This window comes from Mustelus asterias, chromosome 22 (genome assembly GCF_964213995.1).
Source record: "Mustelus asterias chromosome 22, sMusAst1.hap1.1, whole genome shotgun sequence".
Classification (NCBI taxonomy): Eukaryota; Metazoa; Chordata; class Chondrichthyes; order Carcharhiniformes; family Triakidae; genus Mustelus; species Mustelus asterias.
The window spans coordinates 54921576-54949096 of record NC_135822.1 but is presented as its reverse complement, the minus strand read 5'-3'; the positions used below and the strand labels follow the sequence as shown (position 1 = coordinate 54949096).

At 48.7% G+C, this 27521-nt stretch overlaps 1 protein-coding gene across 1 annotated transcript in view; it reads left to right on the top strand.

Moving 5' to 3' along the window:
- The window catches only part of ggcx (gamma-glutamyl carboxylase), a 44697-nt gene extending 17176 nt beyond the window's left edge, over positions 1–27521 (top strand). Inside the window, exons 7-15 of the mRNA XM_078239247.1 lie at positions 310–473; positions 4332–4624; positions 9128–9259; positions 10322–10473; positions 14177–14346; positions 17039–17169; positions 22742–22889; positions 24191–24386; positions 27247–27521. Of these exons, the coding sequence (XP_078095373.1) occupies positions 310–473; positions 4332–4624; positions 9128–9259; positions 10322–10473; positions 14177–14346; positions 17039–17169; positions 22742–22889; positions 24191–24386; positions 27247–27397 (1537 nt within the window). The 3' untranslated portion in view covers positions 27398–27521. The remainder of the gene's footprint in view (positions 1–309; positions 474–4331; positions 4625–9127; positions 9260–10321; positions 10474–14176; positions 14347–17038; positions 17170–22741; positions 22890–24190; positions 24387–27246) is intronic.

The window sequence follows — 27521 nt, the reverse complement described above, 5'->3', positions numbered from 1 at the left end:
GAGGTTGATCTGCTTGAGTATGAACTCCCCTGATTGAGTCCTCTGCCCCTTTTTGAGTTGTCCCTAAGTAAATTTGATTTCGTTTATTTGATTGGGCACAAAAAGATGTCCCTGATTGAGTCCTAATTGAGGCCCAGTCAGAGACTACTGTTCCATATTTAAAGCAGGTGTGACAGTCTCTCTGCCTGCTGAAGCAGGGAGCAAGCACTCTGATGTATGGTATGCCTTGTAAATAAAGGAACTTTTGTCGACACCTCCGTGGACCTATTACATTATCTCCCCCTTTTGCTTTTCCCCCGTTTTAAACAGGTTGGTGCTGACTGAGGAACTGGTGAATGTTCTGGTCGTACACGGCGGAGGTCTCGCCCTGGACCTGACAGCTGGATACCTTCTGTTCTTTGACCTCACCCGCCCGTATGCCATGGTTTTCGTCACCTACTTCCATTGCATGAACTCCCAGCTCTTCAGCATAGGTAACTACCTCTGCCGCCTGGTCTCGCTCAAGATCTCCAGTTGATGCCAAATCTGGACATTTCCATAGGCCTCTCCCGTTGCGCCCAGTGGGGTCGGCAGTTTGTCCAGAGGAGACATGGAGCAATCCTTAACGCAGGAATTGGTGTGAAGTTGGATAGAGTAATTGTAGATTGGGAGGGATGAAGTTAGGATGTGGTGTAAAATACTAAGGAGATTTAAAATGCAAGTACACAGAGTACTCAAACTGAAACATTTACAACTAAAGGCCAAGTAGCAGTTTTTAACCAAGCAAACAGGCTTTTGAATTTAGCCAATCAATTTGAATCCGGTACATAGATACCAAAAACCTATTAAATTTAAATCTGATGGTTTTGACAACCTATTGTGGGAAATATCGATATGTCATCACGGGTATAAAAGAAGGGGGAAGTGGAACAAAGAGGAGAGAAGCAACTGCCACTGCCAGAGCTATCAGCTCTCAGTTCTCTCTCTCTCTCCCTCCTCTCTCTCTCTCTCTCTCTCTCTCTCTCTCTCTCGAGAGAGAGAGAGAGAGAGAGAGAGAGAGAGAGAGAATCGCTGGCTCTCATAGCTTCATCTATGTTTAGAGAAAGCCCCATCTAGATAGCAAAGGTACCCAAGAAGTCCCAGACAGAAAAATCAACAGAGAAGGCCCAGAATATTCCAGAAGACACAAAACCTGGTTGTAATTTAGATTCTATCTAAATTCTATTTTGTTAATGAGTGAGATTGGTGTTTATTTGAACAGCATACCATTAGAATCTTGTTTTATTCTGGAATAGTTGGAAGGGATTTATTTGGTTTGTTAATAGTTTAGTTAATTTGCTCACAGTTGGATAAATAAATTGTTACGTGTTGATTTTAGAGAGAGTGTCGGGGATTTATTTTGTATTTAACCACTAGGAGTCGCTGAAGAGCAGGTCGCACCACTTCACACACACCTTTTACAGATTATAGAGCGAGGTATTCCTCTTTGAGTGTTTTGGTGTTAGTTCTCAGAGGAGGAATCAACCTCCCCTTTATAACAGGTAGGATCTGGAGTGCGCTTCCTGAGGAGGGTGGTGGAACAGTGCAGCACTGGAACAGACCCTTCAGCCTACCAAGCCTGCGCTGACATGTGACCCCTTTCTAAATTAAAGACCTTTTGCCTCTACGCTGTCCATATCCCTCTATTCCTTGCCTATTTATGTATCTGCTAAGATGCTTCTTAAATATTGCTATTGTATCTGATTTGATTTATTATTGTCACATGTACTGGGATGCAGTGAAAAGTATTGTTTCTTGCGTGCTATACAGACAAAGCATACTGTTCATAGAGAAGGAAAGGAGAGAGTGCAGAATGTAGTGTTACAGTCATAGCTAGGGTGTAGAGAAAGATCAGCTTAGTGCGAGGTAGATCCATTCAAAACTCTATTGGCAGCAGGGAAGAAGCTGTTTTTGAGGATTGTCTCTTACAGGCTATACAGGCAAAACATAACTTTCATAGAGTACAAAGGGGAGGCAGTGGTATAATCAGACAAAGTCAGCACGGATTGACAAAAGGGGAATCATGCTTGACGAATCTATTGGAATTTTTTGAGGATGTAACTAGTAGAGTTGACCGAGGAGAACCAGTGGATGTGGTTTATTTAGATTTTCAGAAGGCTTTCGACAAGGTCTCACATAACAGGCTGCTATGTAAAGTTAAAGTACATGGGATTGCAGGTAATGTCTTGAGATGGATAGAAAGCTGGTTAGCAGATAGGAAGCAAAGAGTTGGCATAGATGGGTCTTTTTCTGATTGGCAGTCAGTGACTAGTGGGGTTCCGCAGGGATCTGTGCTGGGACCCCAACTGTTCACATTATATATTAATGATTGGGAAGAGGGAACTGAATGTATTATCTCCAAGTTTGCAGATGATACAAAGCTGGGTGGGAGGGTGAGCTGTGAGGAGGATGCGGAGATGCTTCAGCGTGATTTGGACAGGCTGAGTGTGTGCGTATCTGCATGGTAGATGCAGTATAATGTGGATAAATGTGAGGTTATCCACTTTGGTAGCAATAATAGGAAGACATTATTATTCGAATGGGTGTAAATTGAGAGAGGTGGATACTCAGTGAGACCTTGGTGTCCTCGTGCATCAGTCGCTGAAAGTAAGCGCGCAGGTACAGCAGGCAGTAAAGAAGGCAAATGGTATGTTGGCCTTCATAGCGAGAGGATTTGAGTATAGGGATAGGGATGTTTTGCTGCAATTGTGTCGGGCGTTGGTGAGGCCACACCTGGAGTATTGTGTGCAGTTTTGGTCTCCTTATCTGAGGAAGGATGTCCTTGCTATAGAGGGAGTACAGCGAAGGTTTACCAGGCTGATTCCTGGGATGGCAGGTCTGTCATATGAAGAGAGATTAAGTTGGTTAGGATTATATTCACTGGAGTTTAGAAGAGTGAGAGGGGATCTCATAGAAACTTATAAAATTCTAACAGGATTAGACAGGTAGATTCAGAAAGAATGTTCCCGATGGTGGGGGGAGTCCAGAACTAGGGGGTCATAGTTTGAGGATAAGGGGGTAAACCTTTTAGGACTGAGGTGAGGAGAAATTTCTTCACCCAGAGGGTGGTGAATGTGTGGAATTCACTCCCACAGAAAGTAGCTGAGGCCAAAACGTTGTGTGATTTCAAGAAGGAATTAGATCTAGCTCTTGGGGCTAAATGGATATGGGGGGGAAGGGGGGGGATCAGGATATTGAATTTGATCAAAATGAATAGCGGAGCAGGCTCGAAGGGCTGAATGGCCTACTCCTAGTTTCTATGATTCTACGTAAGTGAAGGGACAGCAAGGTCACAGTGCAAGGGTTAGGGGTCAAATCAAAATCTGTTTCTAAGAGAGGATTAAATTCCATTTGCTATTTCTCCACCCAAGTCTCCAGCCTATTTAGATTTAAATGAGGAAAGATGGGATTGGAGCACTGATACCAGTATGGACTGTCTGGGCCGAATGGCCTGTTTCTGTGCTGTGTATCCAATGTCATTTTGCATGGTGACTGAGTGTCTCCAGTCTTATCATCATGCGCTCACACACAGCATGAAAGAGCCTTCAAATCGTTTGGTCAATCAAGATGAGATGGTTTGCAGGACAGAGAGAGGGGCCAGAGAGGGAACAAAATGAGTTCCTGGTTGGGCAGAGGGTGGGGGACGGAGGTGGTGCGGCCAGGAGAATTTATAATTTTGGATCGGAATTTTGTAACTCCCTTGACACTGCATCACTGAGCTGTTAATACCACCGAGACAGCTCACAGACCCCACTTGGCTGTGCTATTGGATCCTGTGACGGCCTGTTGTGGGGCTATCTGGTGTTCATCCTTAATATAACTTTGTTCCCTTTTAAGCAGCCAGACCGAGTCGTAGAGTTTTTCAAACAGCTGTTTATTCCGCGAGCTATGTAGCAAGAACCCTGGAATGTCAAATAGTGGCCAGCCAGGGTACAGGTATACACAGGCAGATGTACTTTCAGATTTGATAACGAGTAATTAACATATAGCAATCAAGGTATTATCTCTTTCCACTCACAACTACTGATTAAGGTTACATCATGCATAAGATGCAAATGTTTATGCCAACCAGTGTTCAGCCAGAGTATAGGGTGCAGATATACTTTTAGATTTGATAACAAGTAATTAACATATACCAATCAAGGTATTATCTCGATTCACTCACAACTATTGATTAAGGTTACATCATGCATAAGATACAAATGGTGAAACCAATCACAACCGTTGCACGACTGCTTAATTATATCTAATCAGTGTAAAGGTTAGCTGACCCAATTTATTATCGTTATAAGTTATTTTCTCTCTCTTTTCAGGAATGTTCTCCTACACCATGCTGGCGTCAACTCTGCTCTTCTGCCATGCGGACTGGCCAAGGGCAAGAATTCGGAGGCTCCCAGCCTTCCTGAGGCTCCTGCTCCCGCTTGCTGACCCCCCGCAGCGGAGCAGCTCCTGCGTGTATGCCGGGAGTGAACCTGCCAGGAGTCGCGGGAAGCAGGAGTGCGCCGGCGGCAAGGGGTTCACTTTCCGGCAGCGTCTGGGGGCGGTTTTCACCATACTCTACCTCACAGAGCAGTTCTTCTTACCCTATTCGCATTTCATCACCCAGGTAAGGTGTCCCATCTGAAAATCATTAGTGTTCCTTTGGCTGGATCGGGGGTGGGGGCAGCCATGTATCCAGCTTTGATTTGATTTATTCTATAAAAACCTTGGTTAGGCTGCATTTGGAGTATTGCGTGCAGTTCTGGTCGCCACACTACCAGAAGGATGTGGAAGCTTTGGAGAGAGTGCAAAGAAGGTTCACCAGGATGTTGCCTGGTCTCGAGGGTGTCGGCTATGGGGAGAGGTTGGATAAACTGGGATTGTTTTCACTGGAAAGACGGAGGTTGAGGGGAGGCCTGATAGAGAGTCTACAAAATGATGAGAGGCACAGACAGGGTGGATAGTCAGAGGCTTTTTCCCCAGGGTGGAAGTGTCAATTACAAGGGGGCACAGGTTCAAGGGGGAAAGTTTAAGGGAGATGTGCGGGGGAAGTTTTTCACGCAGAGAGTGGTGGGTGCCTGGAACGCGCTGCCAGAGGAGGTGGTAGAAGCAGGCACATTAGCAACAGTTAAGAGGCATCTGGATGGGTTCAGGAATAGGGAGGGAATAGAGGGATACGGACCGAGTAAGGGTGGAAGGCTTTTTTTAGTTTAGTGAGGGCATCATGAACAGCACAGGCTTGGAGGGCCGAAGGGCCTGTGTTGGACTTTTCTTTGTTTGTTCTTTTCACTGTATCCCAATACCCTACAAAGTATTGTTTCTTGCGCGCTCTACAGACAAAGCATACCATTCATAGAGTACATGGGGCAAAGGAAAGGAGAGAGTGCAGAATGTAGTGTTACAGTCATAGCTAGGGTGTAGAGAAAGATCAGCTTAATGCAAGGTAGGTCCAACAAAGAACAGTACAGCACAGGAAACAGGCCCTTCGGCCCACCAAGCCTGTGCCGCTCATTGGTCCAACTAGACCATTCGTTTGTATCCCTCCATTCCCAGGCTGCTCATGTGACTATCCAGGTAAGTCTTAAATGATGTCAGCATGTCTGCCTCCACCACCCTACTTGGCAGCGCATTCCAGGCCCCCACCCCCCTCTGTGTAAAAAAACATCCCTCTAATATCTGAGTTATACTTCACCCCTCTCACCTTGAGCCCGTGACCCCTCGTGATTGTCACCTCCGACCTGGGAAAAAGCTTCCCACTGTTCACCCTATCTGTACCCTTCATAATCTTGTACACCTCTATTAGGTCTCCCCTCATTCTCCGTCTTTCCACGGAGAACAAGACCAGTTTACCCAATCTCTCCTCGTAGCTAAGACCCTCCATACCAGGCAACATCCTGGTAACATTCATTCAAAAGTCTGATGGCTGCAGGAAGAAGCTGTTCTTGAGTCAGTTGGTATGTGATCTCAGACTTTTGTATCTGTTTCCAACGGAAGAAGGTGGAAGAGAGAATGTCCGGGGTGCGTGGGGTCCTTAATTATGCTGGCTGCTTTTCCCGAGGCAGCGGGAAGTGTAGACGGCGTCAATGGATGAGAGGCTGGTTTGTGTGATGGACTGGGCTTCATTCATGACTCTTTGCAGTTTCTTGCGGTCTTGGGCAGAGCAGGAGCCAGACCAAGCTGTGATACATCCGGAAAGGATGCTTTTTAAGTTTAAGTTTAGTTTTATTTATTCGTGTCACAAGTAGGCTTACATTAACACCGCAATGAAGTTACTGTGAAAATCCCCTAGTCGCCACACTCCGGCGCCTGTCCGGGTGACACTGAGGGAGAATTTAGCACCTAACCAGCACGTCTTTCAGACTGTGGGAGGAAACCGGAGCACCCGGAGGAAACCCACGCAGACACGGGGAGAACGTGCAGACTCCACACAGACAGTGACCCAAGCTGGGAATCGAACCCGGGTCCCTGGTGCTGTGAGGGAGCGGTGCTAACCCACTGTGCCATCGTGCTGCCTGCGTGCGGGTGAGGGGAGACGGGTGAGTGAGGGTGAGGAGAGATGAGTGAGGAGAGCAGCCCTTACTCAGCCTGGCCACTAGGTGGGAGTGTTTCTCTGAGACTGAGTTGACCCTAGTGCTGGCTTTACAAATCTCCTTTCCGTGTTCCACACTGCTGCCAGACTGGGTAAAGAGCCGTCGACAGCTGAGAACCCCTATCCGTGTCTTCAAACTCAAAGGTTGGGTCTCTGGATCTGCCTCACTCTGTATCCATCGTCAGCTGAAAAACAGTCCCGAGGCCGTGAAAGGCGCTATATCAATGCAAGTTGCTTCTTTCTCCAAGCAGGCAAAGTCCTAGTGAATGCATCATTGGAGGGATAGGACTAAGGAGCAGGAGAAGGCCACTCGGCCCCTCGAGTCTGCTGCCCCATTCAATAAGATCATGGCTGATCTGATTGTAACCTCAAGCCCACATTCCTGGCCACCCCTGATAACGTTTCACTCCCCCCTTGTTAATCAAGAATCTATCCATCTCTGCCTTAAAGATACTCCAAAGGCTCTGATTTCCCCTGCCTTTTGTAGAAGAAAGTTCCAGAGACTCTCCGCCCTCTGAGAGAGAACATTCCTCCTCCTCTCCGTCCGAAATGGGCCACCCCTTGCCCAGGAAACATCCTCCTGGGGACTGAAGGCACGGTGGCACAGCGGGGTTAGCGCTGCGGCCTCCCAGCGCCAGGACCCGGGTTCGATTCCTGGCCTCGGGTCACTGTCTGTGTGGAGTCGGCACGTTCTCCCCGTGTCTGCGTGGGTTTCCTCGGATGCTCCAGTTTCCTCCCACAGTCCGAAAGACGTGCTGGTTAGGGTGCATTGGTCCCTCAAGATTTTATACATCTCAATAAGGTCTCCCCTCATTCTCCTGAGTCCCAAGGAATAAAGTCCTAGCCTGGCCAACCTCTCCCTGTAACTCAGGCCCACCAGTCCTGGCAACATCCTCGTAAATCTTCTCTGAACTCTTCACAGTTTATCAATGTCTTTCCTGTAACAGGGAGACCAAAGCTACACAAAATACTTAGTGATGCGCGGGTTAGGTGGATTGGCCATGCTAAATTGCCCCTTAGTGTCAGGGGGATTAGCAGAGTAAATATGTGGGGTTATGGGGAAAGGGCCTGGGTGGGATTGTGGTCGGTGCAGTCTTGATGGGCTGAATGGCCTCCTTCTGCACTGTAGGATTCTATGAAGTGTGGCCTCACCAATGACCTGTAGAACTGTAACGCAATGTGCCAACTCCTGTACGCAATGCCCTGACTGATGAAATAACAGTTTTAACGACACCAGGTTAAAGTCCAACAGGTTTATTTGGTAGCAAATACCATTAGTTTTCGGAGCGCTGCTCCTTCGTCAGATGGAGTGGATATCTGGTCTCAAACAGGGCACAGAGACACAAAATCAAGTTATAGAATACTGATTAGAATGCGAATCTCTACAGCCAGCCAGGTCTTAAAGATACAGACAATGTGAGTGGAGGGAGCATTAAGCACAGGTTAAAGAGATGTGTATTGTCTCCAGACAGGACAGCCAGTGAGATTCTGCAAGTCCAGCAGGCAAGCTGTGGGGGTTACTGATAATGTGACATAAACCCAACATCCCGGTTTAGGCCGTCCTCATGTGTGCGGAACTTGGCTATCAGTTTCTGCTCAGCGACTCTGCGCTGTCGTGTGTTGTGAAGGCCGCCTTGGAGAATGCTTACCCGAAGATCAGAGGCTGAATGCCCGTGACCGCGACAGCGCAGAATCGCTGAGCAGAAACTGATAGCCAAGTTCCGCACACATGAGGATGGCCTAAACCGGGATGTTGGGTTTATGTCACATTATCAGTAACCCCCACAGCTTGCCTCCTGGACTTGCAGAATCTCACTGGCTGTCCTGTCTGGAGACAATACTCATCTCTTTAACCTGTGCTTAATGCTCCCTCCACCCACATTGTCTGTATCTTTAAGACCTGGTTGGCTGTAGAGATTTGCATTCTAATCAGTATTTTGTAACTTGATTTTGTGTTTCTGTGCCTTGTTTGAGAGCAGATTTCCACTCCATCTGACGAAGGAGCAGCGCTCCGAAAGCTAATGGTATTTGCTACCAAATAAACCTGTTGGACTTTAACCTGGTGTTGTTAAAACTCTTACTGTGTTTACCCTAGTCCAACGCCGGCATCTCCACATCCTGACTGACGAAGGCCAGTGTGCTAAACATCTCCTTTTCACCCTATTAATCCAGAAACTCAGCTAATGTTCTGGGGGACCCGGGTTCGAATCCCGCCACAGCAGATGGTGGAATTTGAATTCACTAAAAAATATCTGGAATTAAGAATCTACTGATCACCATGAAACCATTGTCGATTGTCGGAGAAACCCACCTGGTTCCCTTTAGGGAAGGAAATCTGCCATCCTTACCCGGTCTGGCCTACATGTGACTCCAGAGCCACAGCAATGTGGTTGACTCTCAACTGCCCTCCAAGGGCAACCAGGGATGGGCAATGAATGCTGGCCCAGCCAGCGACGCCCATGCCCCGCGAAAGAAAATTCATGATGACTTGAGATGCTGTGACGAAAAGTAGGATTGTTTAATCGCTCTGTCTTCCTACAGGGATACAATAACTGGACAAACGGATTGTATGGATATTCCTGGGATATGATGGTTCATACCAGGTTCCACCAACACGTCAAGATAACCTATAAGGATGGAGTAACCGGAGAGATTGGCTACCTAAATCCTGGTGTGAGTTACAGCACTGTTAAAACCCTTGACCTGGCTCGCCCTCCACCCGTGGCTCAACGGGTAGCACGCTCGCCTCTGGACCTCCAAGGTTCCAGGTTCAAGTCCCACCCCAGGACTTCTGATTGCTGAATTCTAAGCCGACACTGCAGTGATTGCAGGGGTACAATGATTGCAGTTCAAAAAATGGGCGGCATGGTAGCACAGTGGTTAGCAGAGATGCCTCACAGCAGTAGGGACTCAGGTTCAATTCCAGCCTTGGGTCACTGTCTGTGTGGAGTCTGCACGTTCTCCCCGTGTCTGCGTGGGTTTCCTCCGGGTGCTCCGACTTCCTTTCTCAGTTCAAAGATATGCAGGTTAGGTGGATTGGCCATGCTAAATTGCCCCTTAGTGTCCAAAGATGTGCAGGTTAGGGGGATTGGCCATGCTAAATTGCCCCTTAGTGTCCAAAGATGTGCAGGTTAGGGGGATTGGCCATGCTAAATTGCCCCTTAGTGTCCAAAGATGTGCAGGTTAGGTGGATTGGCTATTGGAAACCTGGTGGATTGGCCGTGCTAAATTGTCCCTTAATGTCCAAAGATGTGCGGGTTAGGGGGATTGGCCATGCTAAATTGCTCCTTGGTGTCGAGGGATTAGCAGGGGAAATACATGGGGTTATGAGGATAGGGCCTGGGTGGGATTGTTGTTGGTGTAGACTCGATGGGCCGAATGGCCTCCTTCTGCACTTGCCCACACATTTATGAACCCGCTGCAGACCGTGAGGTGTAGGTACACCCAAAAAGCTGTTAGGGAGGGAGTTCTAGGATTTTTGACTCAGGGAAGGAACAGTGCCCACCAATCCTCTATCCATGCCAACTCCATGAGCCCTTATCTTGTGTATGAACCTGCTGTGAGACCTTTGTTAAGCGTCTTTTGGAATCCAAGTATACTACATCTACTGGTTCCCCTTTACACACCAGACGAGTTACATGCTCAAAAACACACTAGGAAATTAGTCGAACATAAATTCCCTCTTGTGAAGACCATGTTGACTACATGACTAAACATGCTTCTTGCTCTGTGCAGGTTTGGACACAAAGTCGGCGTTGGAAGGACCATGCAGACATGTTGAAACAGTATTCCAGCTGCCTTGCCAGAGAACTGAGTAACTACAACATCTCCGACCCCGAGATCTACTTTGACATCTGGGTGTCCATAAACGAAAGGTTTCAGCAGAGGTGAGAGCCGAAAAGGACACAGACAGACTTGAGTAACTTCAGTACCAATAGTGAGTGGGTGGCACAGTGGTTAACACTGCTGCCTCACAGCAAGAAGGCTCACAACACCAGATTGAAGTCCAACAGGTTTATTTGGCAGCATTAACCTGTTGGACTTTAACCTGGTGTTGTGAGACTTCTTACTGTGCCCACCCCAGTCCAACGTCGGCATCTCCACATCATGGCCTCACAGCGCCAGGGACCCAGGTTTCGGGTCACTGTCTGTGCGGAGTCTGCACGTTCTCCCCGTATCTGCGTGGGTTTCCTCCGGGTGTTCCAGTTTCACAGTGCAGAAGGAGACCATTCAGCCCATCAAGCCTGCACCGACAACAATTTCACCCAGGCCCTCTCCCCGAAACCCCACATATTTACCCTGCTAATCCCCTGACACATCCTTTGGACACTAAGGGGAAATTTAGCATGGCCAATCCACCTAACCACCACATCTTTGGATACTAAAGGACAACTTAACATGGCCAATCCACCTAACCTACACATCTTTGGACCATCCGAAAGATGTGCTGGTTAGGTGCATTGGCCATGCTAAATTGCCCCTTAAGTGTTAGGCAGACTAGCAGGGTAAATACAGGGGTAGGGCCAGGGTGGGATTGTGGTCGGGGCAAATGGCCACCTTCTGCACTGTAGGGATTCTATGATTGACCATGCTAAATTGCCCCTTAGTGTCCAAAGATGTGTAGGTCAGGTGGATTGGCCATGCTAAATTGCCCCTTAGTGTCCAAAGATGTGCAGGTTAGGTGGATTGCCAATGGTAAATGCGTGGGTAAATCAATGGTAAATCGCCCCATGACATTCAATGGCATCCCCAGTGCTGAATCCCCCCACTATCAACATCCTGGGGGTTCCCATTGACCAGAAGCTGAGCTGGATCCAGCCATATAAATACTGTGGCTCCCAGAGCAGGTCAGAGGCTGGGAATCCTGCGGAGAGTAACTCACCTCCTGATTCCCCCAAAGCCTGTCCACCATCTACAAGGCACAAGTCAGGAGTGTGATGGAATACTCCCCACTTGCCTGGATGGGTGCGGCTCCAACAACACTCAAGAAGCTCGACACCATCCAGGACAAAGCAGCCCCGCTTGATTGGCACCCCATCCACAAACACACACTCACTCCCTCCACCACCGACGCTCAGTAGCAGCAGTGTGGACCATCTACAAGATGCACTGCAGCAACTCATCCTTAGACAGCACCTTCCAAACCCACAACCTCTACCATCTAGAAGGACAAGGGCAGCAGATACATGGGGAACACCACCACCTGCAAGATCCCCTCCGAGCCACTCACCATCCTGACTTGGAAATATATCGGCCATTCCTTTGCAGTCGCTGGGTCAAAATCCTGAAACTCCCTCTCTAACAGCACTGTGGGAGTACCTACACCTCAGGGACTGCAGCGGGTTCAAGATGGCGGCTCACCACCATCTTGTCAATGGCAATTAGGGATGGGCAATAAATACTGGTCTTGCTGGTGACATTCACGTCCCTTGAGCTGAAAATAATAAAGTTACTGATTTGTTATTAGCCAGTTTTACCGCAGTGATAGGAATTAGTGTCCAAGTGGTTCAGTGAAGAAAGCCTTTTGATTTGAACCCTAACCCTTGCACTGTGACCTTGTTGTCCCTTCATTTACATAGAATCATAGAAACTAGAAGCTGGAGGAGACCATTCGGCCCTTCGAGCCTGCTCCGCCATTCATTGTGATCACGGCTGATCATCGAATTCAATATCCTGAACCCCCCTTCCCCCTCATATCCCTCGATCCCTTTAGCCCCAAGAGCGAAATCTAATTTCTTCTTGAAATCACACAACGTTTTGGCCTCAACTACTTTCTGTGGGAGTGAATTCCACACATTCACCACCCTCTGGGTGAAGAAATTTCTCCTCACCTCAGTCCTAAAAGGTTTACCCCTTATCCTCAAACTATGACCCCTAGTTCTGGACTCCCCCCACCATCGGGAACATTCTTTCTGAATCTACCCTGTCTAACCCTGTTAGAATTTTATAAGTTTCTATGAGATCCCTCTTCTAAACCCCAGTGAATATAATCCTAACCGACTTAGTCTCTCCGCATATGACAGACCTGCCATCCCAGGAATCAGCCTGGGAAACCTTCGCTGTACTCCCTCTATAGCAAGGACATCCTTCCTCAGATAAGGACACCAAAACTGCACACAATACTCCAGGTGTGGCCTCACCAACACCCTATACAATTGCAGCAAAACATCCCTATCCCTGTACTCAAATCCTCTCGCTATGAGGTTGCACAGGGGTTAGCACTGCTGTCTCACAGCGCCACAGACCAGGGTTCGATTCCCGGCTTGGGTCACTGTCTGTGCAGATTCTGCACATTCTCCCCGTGTCTGCGTGGGTTTCCTCCGGGTGCTCCGGTTTCCTCCCACAGTCCGAAAGACGCGCTGGTTAGGTGCTAAATTCTCCCTCAGTGTAACCGAACAGGAGTGTGGCGACTAGGGGATTTTCACAGTAATTTCATTGCAGTGTGAAGGTGTAACTGGGGTGATCAGTAAGTTTGCGGATGACACGAAAATGGCTGGACTTGCAGATAGTGAGGAACATTGTCAGAGGCTACAGAAGGATATAGATAGGCTGGAAATTTGGGCAAAGAAATGGCAGATGGAGTTCAATCCAGATAAATGCGAAGTGATGCATTTTGGTAGAACTAACGTAGGGGGGAGCTATATGATAAATGGCTGAACCATAAAGGGTGTAGATACGCAGAGGGACCTGGGTGTGCAAGTCCACAGATCCTTGAAGGTGACGTCACAGGTGAAGAAGGTGGTGAAGAAGGCATATGGCATGCTTGCCTTTTTAGAGTATAAAAGTTGGGGTCTGATGTTGCAGTTGTATAGAACGTTGGTTCGGCCGCATTTGGAATACTGCGCCCAGTTCTGGTCGCCACACTACCAGAAGGACGTGGAGGCTTTAGAGAGAATGCAGAGGAGGTTTACCAGGATGTTGCCTGGTATGGAAGGGCTTAGTTATGAGGAGAGATTGGGTAAACCGGGGTTGTTCTCACTGGAAAGACGGAGGATGAGGGGGTGACCTAATAGAGGTGTATAAAATTATGAAAGGCATAGATAGGGTGAACGGTGGGAAGCTTTTTCCCAGGTCGGTGGTGACGTTCACGAGGGATCATAGGTTCAAAGTGAGGGGGGGGGAGGTTTAACACAGATATCAGAAGGACGTATTTTACACAGAGGGTGGTGGGGGCCTGGAATGCGCTGCCAGGCAAGGTGGTGGAGGCGGACACACTGGGAAGGTTTAAGACTTATCTAGATAGCCACATGAACGGAGTGGGAATGGAGGGATACAAAAGAATGGTCTAGTTTGGACCAGGGAGCGGCACGGGCTTGGAGGGCCAAAGGGCCTGTTCCTGTGCTGTATTGTTCTTTGTCCTTTGTTAATGTAAGCTTACTTGTGACATAAATATGAAGGCCAACATACCATTTGCCTTCTTTACTGCCTGCTGTACCTGCGCGCTTACTTTCAGCGACTGATGCACGAGGACTCCAAAACAGCACACGATATTCCAGATGTGGCCTCACCCACGCCCTGTATGACTGTGATTAGGGTTTACTGCTCAAGATCTTGCTCCTGTTTAAGTGACGCTGAATGTTTCCCCCTCAGGCTCTTTGACCCCCGGGTCGACATTGTGAAAGCGGAGTGGTCCCCCTTTAAGAAGACCCCCTGGCTGATGCCCCTGCTGGTTGACCTCTCACCCTGGAGGTCAAAGTTCGACGAGATTGAGAAGATGTTGGACAATCAGACGGATGTGGTTTTCATTGCGGACTTCCCAGGTAAATTGGGAGAGGGGAATGTGGCGAGAGAGAGATGGCTGGAGTTTGTAAAACAAACTCTACAACTTGAATAACCTGAACACTTGCTCCTGAGTGTGAGAGTGTAAAAGAATGTTCTCTGTGTGTTGCGCAGAGGTTTTTCATTGCATTGTTAATGTAAGCCTACTTATGACTCTGATAAATAAACTTTAAACTTACCCAGGCTCCCTCCTGCGCCCTCTCCCTGTAACCCCACACACTTAATCCACCTAATCTACACATCTCGGACATTAAGGGGCAATTTAGCATGGCCAATCCACCTAACCTGCACATCTTTGGACACTAAGGGGCAATTTAGCATGGCCAATCCACCTAACCTGCACATCTTTGGACACTAAGGGGCAATTTAGCATGGCCAATCCACCTAACCTGCACATCTTTGGACACTAAGGGGCAATTTAGCATGGCCAATCCATCTAACCTATACGTCTTTCGGACTGTGGGAGGAAACTGGAGCATCCGGAGGAAACCCACGCAGACACGGGGAAGAACGTGCAGACTCCACACAGACAGTGACCCAAGGCGGGAATCGAACCCGGGTCATAGAATCATAGAAATCATAGAAACCCTACAGTGCAGAAAGAGGCCATTTGGCCCATCGAGTCCGCACCGACCACAATCCCACCCAGGCCCTACCCCCTTATCCCTACACATTTACCCGCTAATCCCTCTAACCTACGCATCTCAGGACACTGAAGGGCAATTTTAGCTTGGCCAATCAACCTAACCCACACGTCTTTGGACTGTGGGAGGAAACCGGAGGAAACCCACGCAGACACGGGGAGAACGTGCAAACTCCACACAGACAGTGACCCGAGGTCGGGAATCGAACCCGGGTCCCTGGCTCTGTGAGGCAGCAGTGCTAACCACTGTGCAGGACTTGGTTTCAAATTCCACACGAGATAATACATTTTTTCAAGGATGTGCTAGAGATTGTTTACTGAGAAATATGAATCAATTTCTCCGTTCTTTCTGGGTTCTTTGGCAGTTGGGAAATCATTGGTTGACATTTTCTGATTATATTTCTTCTTTGTTCACTGAAGCGGAAGGGACGAAAGCTGATAAGATGAAATATAAGAACTTGCAATTTGCTCAAGGACTGCACAGTATTATTAATCTGGAATTCGGAATCTACTGATAACCACGAAACCATTGTCGGTAAAATCCATCTGGGTCGCTAATGTCCCTTTAGGGAAGGAAATCTGCCGTCCTTACCCGGTCTGGCCTACATGTGACTCCAGAGCCACAGCAATGTGGTTGATTCTCAACTGCCCTCAGGCAACTAGGGATGGGCAATAAATGCTGGGCCAGCCAGCGACGCCCATGTCCCACGAATGAATAAAAATAAACCATCTGCTAGTGCTGCGGCTTTATGGTAAAATTATCATAATCCGATTGCAGGAGGCTATTCAGTCTGTCTTCTCTCTCTGTCCACTCTGTCCCAGACCCTCCTCGCGATTTTGAACACCTCGACCATATCTCCTCTCCACCACCTCCTGTCCAAGGAGAACAATCCCAGATGCTTCAATCTATCCAGGTAACCAAAGTTCCCCCATCCTTGGACCCAGTCTCGTGAATCTTTTCCACATCCTGCCTGAACGGTGCCTGGAATTGTACTCAGTACTCCAGTTGGAGCCCAATACAGGTTTCAACTGAAGAGATAGGAGCCAGCCATTAAATACAACCCTTTCTCTTTTTTTTTAATTCATTTGTGGGACCTGGGTGTTGCTGGCTGGGCCCAGCAGTTGTTGTCCATCCCTAATTGGCCTTGAACTGAGGGCTTGTTGGGCCATTTCTGAGGGCAGTTGAGAGTCAACCACATTGCTGTGGATCTGAAGTCACGTGGGCCAGATCAGGTAAGGAAGGCAGACTTAATTCCCAAAAGGACATTAGTGAACCAGATGGGTTTTTCCAACAACGGTTTCATGGTCATCAGTAGATTCTTAATTCCAGATAGGGGATTAAGGGCGGCACGGTTGCACAGTGGTTAGCACTGCTGCCTCACAGCACCAGGGACCCGGGTTCGATTCCCACCTCGGGTCACTGTCTGTGTGGAGACTGCACGTTCTCCCCTTGTCTGCGTGGGTTTCCTCCGGGTGCTCTGGTTTCCTCCCCGAAGATGTGTAGCTTAGGTGGATTGGCCATGCTAAATTGCCCCTTAGTGCTAATGATGTGTAGGTTAGGATGATTGGCCATGCTAAATTGTCCCTTAGTGTCCAAAGATGTGTAGATTCGGGGGATTGGCCATGCTAAATTGTCCCTTAGTGTCCAAAGATGTGCGGGCTTGGTGGATTGGCCATGCTAAATTGCCCCTTAGTGTCAGGGGGATTAGCAGGGTAAATACCCGGAGATAGGGCCTGGTTGGGATTGTGGTTAGCACAGACGCAATGGGCCAAATAGCCTCCTTCTGCACTGTAGGGATTCTATAATTTTTATTGAATTCAAATTCCCACCATCTGCCGTGGCAGGATTCGAACCCGGGTTCCCTGGAACATGAGCTGAGTTTCTGGGTCAATAGTCCAGCGACTGATACCACTGGGCCATTGCCGATGCTGACCCTCTGTTGGGCTGTATGCTATTCCAATGTGGGGGGAGGGGAGTTGGGTATTCTTTAACCTGTTGAACGCACTGACTTGAAGTCTCTGCTTGCAAGGTCTTCATCTGGAGAATTTTGTGAGTGAGGATCTCGGGAACACCAGCATCCAGGTGCTGAAGGGAGAGGTGGTCGTGGAGATTGTTACGGAGAAAAGAAACTACACCCTGAAGGAGGGAGAAAAGATGCAGGTCAGGTGCTCGGTTGTCTAGGTTGCTTTATGTAAAACAAAAAGGGATATTTCTGAATTATTGTGACAGGAAAAGGATCAATCCCATAGCATGACTGGTTAGAGCCAAGACTCACTAAATAGTTCCTGACATCAGACTGTACGCATTCGAATTCAGAAATCAGAACCGCAAAGGGAGTCTCGAGGATTCTCTTATAGTTAGAATCCTACAGTGCAGAAGGAGGCCACTCGGCCCATCGAGGCTGCACTGACCACAATCCCACTCCTATCCCCATAACCCCATTTTTAAAAAAATTCATTCGTGGCACATGGGTGTCGCTGGCTGGGCCCAGCATTCATTGCCCATCCCTAGTTGCCCCCTTGAGAAGGTGGTGGTGAGCCGCCATCTTGAACCTGCTGCAGTCCACGTGCTGTGGGTTGACCCACAATGCTGTTAGGGAGGGAGTTCCAGGATTGTTATTGGACATCAGCCAGTCCGTGTGGTGTAGGTACACCCACAGTGCTGTTAGGGAGGGAGTTCCAGGATTTTGACCCAGCGACTGCGAAGGAACAGCCGATATATTTCCAAGTCAGGATGGTGAGTGGCTCGGAGGGAAACCTGCAGGTGGTGGTGTTCCCCATGTGTCTGCTGCCCTCATCCTTCGGGATGGAAGTGGTTGTGCGTTTGGAAGGTGCTGCCTAAGGATGAGTTGCTGCAGTGCATCTTGTAGATGGTCCACACTGCTGCTACTGAGCGTTGGTGGTGGAGGGAGTGAATGTTTGTGGATGGGGGGCCAATCAAGCGGGGCTGCTTTGTCCTGGATGGTGTCGAGCTTCTTGAGTGTTGTTGGAGCCGCACCATCCAGGCAAGTGGGGAGTATTCCATCACACTCCTGACTTGTGCCTTGGTGGACAGGCTTTGTACTTACCCTAGCTAGTGCCCCTGACACTAAGGGGCAATTTTAAAACATTAATTCGAGGGACATGGGCGTCGCTGGCTGGCTAGCATATATTGCCCATCCATAGTTGCCCTTGGAGGGCAGTTGAGAGTCAACCACATTGCTGTGGCTCTGGAGTCACATGTAGGCCAGACCAGGTAAGGACGGCAGATTTCCTTCTCTAAAGGACATTAGTGAACCAGATGGGTTTTTCCGACAATCGACAATGGTTTCATGGTCATCAATAGATTCTTAATCCCAGATTTTCTTTTATCAAATTCAAATTCCACCATCTGCCGTGGTGGGATTCGAACCCGGGTCCCCAGAACATTAGCTGAGTTTCTGGATTAATAGTCCAGCGATAACACCACTGGGCCATCGCCCCCCCCCCCCCCCCCCCCCCCCCGCATTCATTTAGCAAAGCCAATCCATCTAATCCGCACATCTTGGGACTGTGGGAGGAAACCGGAGCACCCGGAGGAAACCCACGCAGACACGGGGAAGAACGTGACTCCACACAGACCGTGACCCAAGCTGGGAATCGAACCCGGGTCCCTGGCGCACTGTCAGGTAGCAGTGCTAACCACTGTGCTACCCTGACGCCCAACTTGCAGGTCCAACAGGTTAACTTGCAGGTTGAGTTGGTCGTTAGGAAGGCAAACGCAATGTTAACATTCATTTTGAGAGGACAAAAGCAGGGATGTACTGCTGAGGCTTGAAAGACTATGGTCAGACCACATTTTGAATATTGGGAGTATTTTGAGCCCTGTGTCTGAGGAAAGATGTGCCGGCCTTGGAGAGGGTCCAAAGGAGGTTCATGAGAATGATCCCGGGAATGAAAGGCTTGACGTATGAGGAGCGTTTGAGGACTCTGGGTCTGTACTCGATGGAGTTTAGAAAGATGAGTGGGGGAATCTCATTGAAACTTACAGATTACTGCGAGGCCTGGATAGAGTGGACGTGGGGGAGATGTTTCCATTAGTCGGAGAGACTCGGATCCGAGGGCACAGCCTCAGAGTAAAGGGACGACCCTTTAGAACCGAGATGAGGAGGAATTTCTTCAGCCAGAGGGTTTGGTGAATCTGTGGAATTCATTGCCGCAGAGGAGGCCGGGTCATTGAGTGTATTTAAGACAGAGATAGATAGGTTCTTGATTGGTAAGGGGGGGGGGGTCAAAGGTTACGGGGAAAGGCAGGAGAATGGGGTTGAGAAACTTGTCAGCCATGATCGAATGACAGAAGACTCGATGGGCGGAATGGCCTAATTCTGCTCCTATATCTTATGGTCTTATAAATAGACATTGAGTACAAAGGCAATTATGCTGAACCTTTTACAGAGCCCTGGTTAGGCCCCAACTAGAATATTGTGTCCAGTTCTGGTCGCCACTCTTTAGGAAGGATGTGAGGGAGTTCTTGAGAGCGTGCAGAGGAAGATTTACCAGAACGGTTTGAGGGATGAGGGGGTTTTAGCTCCAAGGTGCATTTGGAGAAGTTGGGGATCACAGAATCACAGAATACTGCAGTGCAGGAAAGGCCCTTCAGCCCACCGAGTCTGCACCGATGCATGAAATGTCCTGACCTGCCCACCTAATCCCACTTGCCAGCACTGGGCCCGGAGCCCTGAATGTTGTGATGTGCCAAGTGCTCATCCAGGTACTTTTTAAAGGATGTGAGGCATCCCGCCTCCACCACCCTCCCAGGCAGCGCATTCCAGACCCTCACCACCCTCTGGGTAAAAACGTCTTTCCTCAAATCGCCCCTAAACCTCCCACCCCTCCGTGTCCCCTCATGACTGACCCTTCAACTAAGAGGAACAGCTGCTCCTTATCCACCCTGTCCATGTCCCTCACAATCTTGTACACCTCGATCAGGTCGCCCCTCAGTCTTCTCTGCTCCAGAGAAAACAACCCAAGCCTCCCCAACCTCGCTTCATAACTTAAATGCTCCGTCCCAGGCAGCATCCTGGTGAATCTCCTCTGCACCCCCTCCAGTGCAATCACATCCTTCCTATAATGTGGCGACCAGAACTGCACACAGTGCTCCAGCTGTGGCCTCACCAAAGTTCTATACAACTCCAACATGACTTCCCTGTTTTTGTAATCGATACCCTGATTGATAAAGGCGAGTGTGCCATAGGCCTTTTTCACCACCCTATAAGGTCCCCATGGTCGGCTTATGATGAAAGTGAGGAGGTGTGGGATAGAGGGAAAGTTGGCCGATTGGATAGGTAACTGGCTGTCTGACCGAAGACAGAGGGTGGTGGTCGATGGAAAATTTTCGGATTGGAGGCAGGTTGCTAGCGGTGTGCCGCAGGGATCAGTGCTTGGTCCTCTGCTCTTTGTGATTTTTATTAATGACTTAGAGGAGGGGGCTGAAGGGTGGATCAGTAAATTTGCTGATGACACCAAGATTGGTGGAGTAGTGGATGAGGTGGAGGGCTGTTGTAGGCTGCAAAGAGACATAGATAGGATGCAAAGCTGGGCTGAAAAATGGCAAATGGAGTTTAACCCTGATAAATGTGAGGTGATTCATTTTGGTAGGACAAATTTAAATGTGGATTACAGGGTCAAAGGTAGGGTTCTGAAGACTGTGGAGGAACAGAGAGATCTTGGGGTCCATATCCACAGATCTCTAAAGGTTGCCAGTCAAGTGGATAGAGCTGTGAAGAAGGCCTATAGTGTGTTAGCTTTTATTAACAGGGGGTTGGAGTTTAAGAGCCGTGGGGTTATGCTGCAACTGTACAGGACCTTGATGAGACCACATTTGGAATATTGTGTGCAGTTCTGGTCACCTCACTATAGGAAGGATGTGGAAGCGCTGGAAGGAGTGCAGAGGAGATTTACCAGGATGCTGCCTGGTTTGGAGGGTAGGTCATATGAGGAAAGGTTGAGGGAGCTAGGGCTATTCTCTCTGGAGCGGAGGAGGCTGAGGGGAGACTTAATAGAGGTGTATAAAATGATGAAGGGGATAGATAGAGTGAACGTTCAAAGACTATTTCCTCGGGTGGATGGAGCTATTACAAGAGGGCATAACTATAGGGTTCGTGGTGGGAGATACAGGAAGAATATCAGAGGTAGGTTCTTTACGCAGAGAGTGGTTGGGGTGTGGAATGGACTGCCTGCAGTGATAGTGGAGTCAGACACTTTAGAAACATTTAAGCGGTTATTGGATAGGCACATGGAGCACACCAGGATGATAGGGAGTGGGATAGCTTGATCTTGGTTTCAGATAAAGCTCGGCACAACATCGTGGGCCGAAGGGCCTGTTCTGTGCTGTACTGTTCTATGTTCTATGTTCTATGAGGGTTAGGGGGATTGGCCGTGCTAAATTGCCCTTTAGTGTCGGAGGACTAGCTAGGGTAGAAGCATGGCTAATGGAGATAGGGCCTGGGTGGGATTGTAGTTGGTGCAGACTCGATGGGTCGAATGGCCTCCTTCTGCACTGTAGGATTCTATGATACTCCCTCTGATTCTATTAACCTGCCTTTCCGCGATCTGTGGACAAACTCGCCAAGGTCCTTTGGTTCCACAGAACTTCCCAGTGTCCTATCATTCATTGAATACTTCCTTGTCAAATTACTCTTTCCAAAGTGCATCACCTCACATTTTTTTCAGGGTTAAATTCCATCTGTCATTTATAGATGGCCAAATGGGCAGATATCTTCTTCCAACCCAAGACACTCGACCTCGCTGTTAACCACCCGGTCAATCTTTGTGTCTTAGTTGTTCTCCTTGGAGCGACGGAGATTGAGGGGGAGATTTGATCGAGATTGTGACAGGTCATAGAGGTTTACAGCATGGAAACAGGCCCTTCGGCCCAACTTGTCCATGCCGCCCTTTTTTTTTTAAAACCCCTAAGCTAATCCCAATTGCCCGCATTTGGCCCATATCCCTCTATACCCATCTAACCCATGTAACTGTCTAAACGCTTTTTAAAAGACAAAATTGTACCCGTCTCTACTACTGCCTCTGGCAGCTCGTTCCAGACACTCACCACCCTCTGTGAGAAAAAATTGCCCCTTTGGACACTTTTGTATCTCTCCCCTCTCACCTTAAACCTATGCCCTCTAGTTTTAGACTTCCCTACCTTTGGGAAAAGATGTTGACTATCTAGCTGATCTGTGTCCCTCATTATTTTATAGACCTCTATAAGATCACCCCTCAGCCTCCTACGCTCCAGAGAAAAAAGTCCCAGTCTATCCAGCCTCTCCTTATAACTCAATCCATCAAGTCCCGGTAGCATCCTAGTAAATCTTTTCTGCTCTCTTTCTAGTTTAACAGGTTGAGATAAGATTGACAATGAAAAGCTGTTCCCGTTAGCTGATGGGACAAGGACCCGAGGGGAAAACAGGGACTTAAGGTGTTGGGCTAAAGTACAGGGGTGGGTGTGAGAAAGAAGCTCTTTTACACGGCGAGAGTAGGCTGTGTGAAGTGAGCTGGAACTCGCTGCCTACGCGTGTGGTGGTAGCAGAGACAATGATGGAAATTGGTTGGGGAATTGAGGGATTAAACTTGCAGGGATACAGGGGTAAAGTGGGACCGGGGAACGGGACTGGATTGAGCCTCAGAGAGCTAGGATGGGCTCAATGGGCCAAACGGCCTCCTCCTGTGCCATAACGCCACCAGTGAACAGAGAGGATCTTCCTTTTGTGTTGCAGCTGCTGTCTGGTGACTATCACCACGTGTACACCGTATCGGAGGAACCTTCCTGTTACATGTACATTTATGTGAACACTACCATGGTGCGCTTTGAGCAGAATTACACCCGTTTCGTGGAGTTACAGGAGAAGATCAAGAATGGAACAGGTGAGGGCGCAGCAAAATCCCTTTGGGGCGGCATGGCAGCACAGTGGTCAGCACTGCTGCCTCACAGCGCCAGGGACCTGGGTTCGATTCCCAGCTTGGGTCACTGTCTGTGCAGAGTCTGGACTCTCAATCCCAATCCGTCACGCAAACCAGCCTCCCATCCGTTGACTCCGTCTACACTTCCTGCTGCCTCGGGAAAAGCAGCCAGCATAATTAAGGACCCCACGCACCCCGGACATTCTCTCTTCCACCTTCTTCCTTCGGGAAAAAGATACAAAAGTTTGGAGTCACGTACCAACCGACTCAAGAACAGCTTCTTCCCTGCTGCTGTCAGACTTTTGAATGGACCTCCCTTGCACTGAGTTGATCTTTCTCTACACCCTAGCTATGACTGTAACACTACATTCTGCACCCTCTCCTTTCCTTCTCTGTTGTAAGAAGTCTCACAACACCAGGTTAAAGTCCAACAGGTTTAGTTGGAATCACGAGCTTTCGGAGCGCTGCTCCTTCATGAGTGGAGTGGAGTGGGGGGGAGGGCGGGGGGTGATGAAGGAGCAGCACTCCCAAAACTTGTGATTCCAAATAAATTTGTTAGACTTTAACCTGGTGTTGTGAGACTTCTTACTGTGCCCACCCCAATCCAATGCCGGCATCTTCACATCATTCCTTCTCTATGAATGGTATGCTTTGTCTGTATAGTGCGCAAGAACCAATACTTTTCACTGCATCCCAATACATGGGACAATAATAAATCAAATTATATTAAGCTGATCTTTCTCTACACCCTAGCTGTGACTGTAACACTACATTCTGCACCCTCTCCTTTCCTTCTCCCCATGTACTCTATGAACGGTATGCTTTGTTTGTATAGCGTGCAAGAAACAATACTTTTCACTGTATCCCAATACATGTGACAATAATAAATCAAACAATACTTTTCACTGTGTCCCAGTACATGTGACAATAATAAATCAAACAATACTTTTCACTGTATCCCAGTACATGTGACAATAATAAATCAAACAATACTTTTCACTGTGTCCCAGTACATGTGACAATAATAAATCAAACAATACTTTTCACTGGTGTGTCCCAGTACATGTGACAATAAATCGAGATAATTAGGCAAGTAAATTGCGACATGGACGTTACATAGAAATGTACTAGAAGCAGGAGGAGGCCATTCAGCCCGGAGAGACTGCTCCGCCATTCATGATGATCATGGATGATCACCCAACTCAATATCCCATCCTGCCTCAGCCATTCCATGTCCCATTATCCCTTATGTTGCTTCTTTTCAGAGACGGAGGACGTTCTGCCCGAGCTGCAGATGGTGCTGAACGGGAGCGCCGAGGATGTCAACATCACCGACCCGGTGCTGGCGGCGTTTGTGCGGCGGCAGAGGCGGCAGGAGGAGTACGAGAGGAGGAAGAACGCGACCGTGGCGGATAGGCTTGTCCGCTTTGCCCAGAAAAAGCACCAGACGTTCCGCAGGAGGTGTGTCCGACCGCGGTGGCACAGGGGTTAGCACTGCTGCCTCTCAGCGCCAGGCACTGTCTGTGCAGAGTCTGCACATTCTCCCCGTGTCTGCGTGGGTTTCCTCCGGGTGCTACAGTTTCCTCCGGGTGCTCCAGTTTCCTCCCACAGTCCGAAAGATGTGCGGGTTAGGTGGATTGGCCATGCTAAATTGCCCCTTAGTGTCCAAAGATGTGCAGGTTAGGTGGATTGGCCATGCTAAATTGCCCTTTAGTGTCCAAAGATGTGTGGGTTAGGTGGATTGGCCATGCTAAATTGCCCCTTAGTGTCCAAAGATGTGCAGGTTAGGTGGATTGGCCATGATAAATTGAGCCTTAGTGTCGGGGGGATTAGCGGGGTAAGTATGTGGAGATATGGGGATGGGTGGGATTGTACAGTGACCACAACTCTATTAACTTTAGGATAGTAATGGACAAGGATGAGTGCTGTCCTACGGGCAGGGTGCTAAATTGGGGGAAGGCTGACTATAGCCGGATTAGGCAGGAATTGGTGGATGTTGATTGGGAGAGGATGTTCGAGGGTAAGTCCGCGTCTGGCATGTGGGAGTCTTTTAAGGAACTATTGATAAGGCTGCAGGATAGGCATGTGCCTGTAAAAAGGAAGGATAGGAAAGGTAGGATTCGAGAGCCGTGGATAACCAGGGAAATTGAGGATCTGATTAAAATGAAAAGGGAGGCGTACGTTAAGTCCAGGCAACTGAAAACAGATGGAGCTCTGGAGGAATACAGAGAGAGTAGGAAAGATCTCAAACGGGGAGTTAGAAGGGCAAAAAGAGGTCACGAGATGTTCTTGGCAGGCAGGATTAAGGAGAATCCTAAGGCATTCTATTCATACGTTAGGAACAAAAGAGTTGTCAGGGAGAAAATCGGACCTCTTAGGGACAAAGGAGGGGAATTATGCTTAGAACCCAAGGGAATAGGGGAGATCCTAAATGAATACTTTGCATCGGTATTCACGAAGGAGAGGGGCGTGTTAACCGGGAGTGTCTCGGAGGGAGGTGTTGACCCATTAGAGAAAATCTCCATTACAAGAGAGGAAGTGTTAGGTTTTTTAGGGAACATTAAAACTGACAAAGCCCCAGGGCCTGATGGCATCTATCCTCGACTGCTCAGGGAGACGAGAGGTGAAATTGCTGGGCCTCTGACGGAAATCTTTGTCGCTTCTTTGGACACGGGTGAGGTCCCTGAGGATTGGAGGATAGCGAATGTGGTCCCGTTGTTTAAGAAGGGTACCAGGGATAACCCAGGAAATTATAGGCCGGTGAGCTTGACGTCCGTGGTAGGGAAGTTGTTGGAGAGGATTCTTAGAGACAGGATGTATGTGCATTTAGAACGAAACAATCTCATTAGTGACAGACAGCATGGTTTTGTAAGAGGGAGGTCGTGCCTTACAAATTTGGTGGAGTTTTTTGAGGAAGTGACAAAAACGGTCGATGAAGGAAGGGCCGTGGATGTCGTCTATATGGATTTCAGTAAGGCATTTGACAAAGTCCCACATGGCAGGTTGGTTAAGAAGGTTAAGGCTCATGGGATACAAGGAGAAGTGGCTAGATGGGTGGAGAACTGGCTTGGCCATAGGAGACAGAGGGTAGTGGTCGAAGGGTCTTTTTCCGGCTGGAGGTCTGTGACCAGTGGTGTTCCGCAGGGCTCTGTACTGGGACCTCTGCTATTTGTGATATATATAAATGATTTGGAAGAAGGTGTAACTGGTGTTATCAGCAAGTTTGCGGATGACACGAAGATGGCTGGAATTGCGGATAGCGAAGAGCATTGTCGGGCAATACAGCAGGATATAGATAGGCTGGAAAATTGGACGGAGAGGTGGCAGATGGAGTTTAATCCGGATAAATGCGAAGTGATGCATTTTGGAAGAAATAATGTAGGGAGGAGTTATACGATAAATGGCAGAGTCATCAGGAGTATAGAAACACAGAGGGACCTCGGTGTGCAAGTCCACAAATCCTTGAAGGTGGCAACACAGGTGGAGAAGGTGGTGAAGAAGGCATATGGTATGCTTGCCTTTATAGGACGGGGTATAGAGTATAAAAGCTGGAGTCTGATGATGCAGCTGTATAGAACGCTGGTTAGGCCACATTTGGAGTACTGTGTCCAGTTCTGGTCGCCGCACTACCAGAAGGATGTGGAGGCATTGGAGAGAGTGCAGAGAAGGTTTACCAGGATGTTGCCTGGTATGGAGGGTCTTAGCTATGAGGAGAGATTGGGTAGACTGGGGTTGTTCTCCTTGGAAAGACGGAGAATGAGGGGAGATCTAATAGAGGTGTACAAGATTATGAAGGGTATAGATAGGGTGAACAGTGGGAAGTTTTTTCCCAGGTCGGAGGTGACGATCACGAGGGGTCACGGGCTCAAGCTGAGAGGGGCGAAGTATAACTCAGACATCAGAGGGACGTCTTTTACACAGAGGGTGGTGGGGGCCTGGAATGCGCTGCCAAGTAGGGGGGTGGAGGCAGGCACGCTGACATCGTTTAAGACTTACCTGGATAGTCACATGAGCAGCCTGGGAATGGAGGGATACAAACGATTGGTCTAGTTGGACCAAGGAGCGGCACAGGCTTGGAGGGCCGAAGGGCCTGTTTCCTGTGCTGTACTGTTCTTTGTTCTTTGTAGTTGGTACAGACTTGATGGGCCGAATGGCCTCCTACTGTACTGTAGATGCTATGATTCTCCCCCACTGTGAGGTTCTCACGGGGGGAGTCCGGGCTGTTATTTTGGACATGTGGGTGACCCTTTGTTTATGTTGCATTGCCACATACTAACTGCTATTTCTGACCCCCCCCCCCCCCCCCCCCCCTCCCATGTAGCATCCTCATGACTGGCTACGCCATTCGGAACCTCGTGTACGGGCGCCCGCCCATGGAGCAGCTGATGGAGGAAATGCAGTACGTCAACATGAAACTTTACGAGGACGCAGAGTCCCAGAGGCCCAAGACGGAGGACCATGCTGAACTGTGATGGGCAGCCAACCACACTGCACCTTCAAATCCCGAGCGTCTCTGAAGCCGAGACCCATGGGCTCCTCGCACCAACCGCCCCCGACAGACCGCAACTATTTTTTTAAATAAATGAACCTTTTACA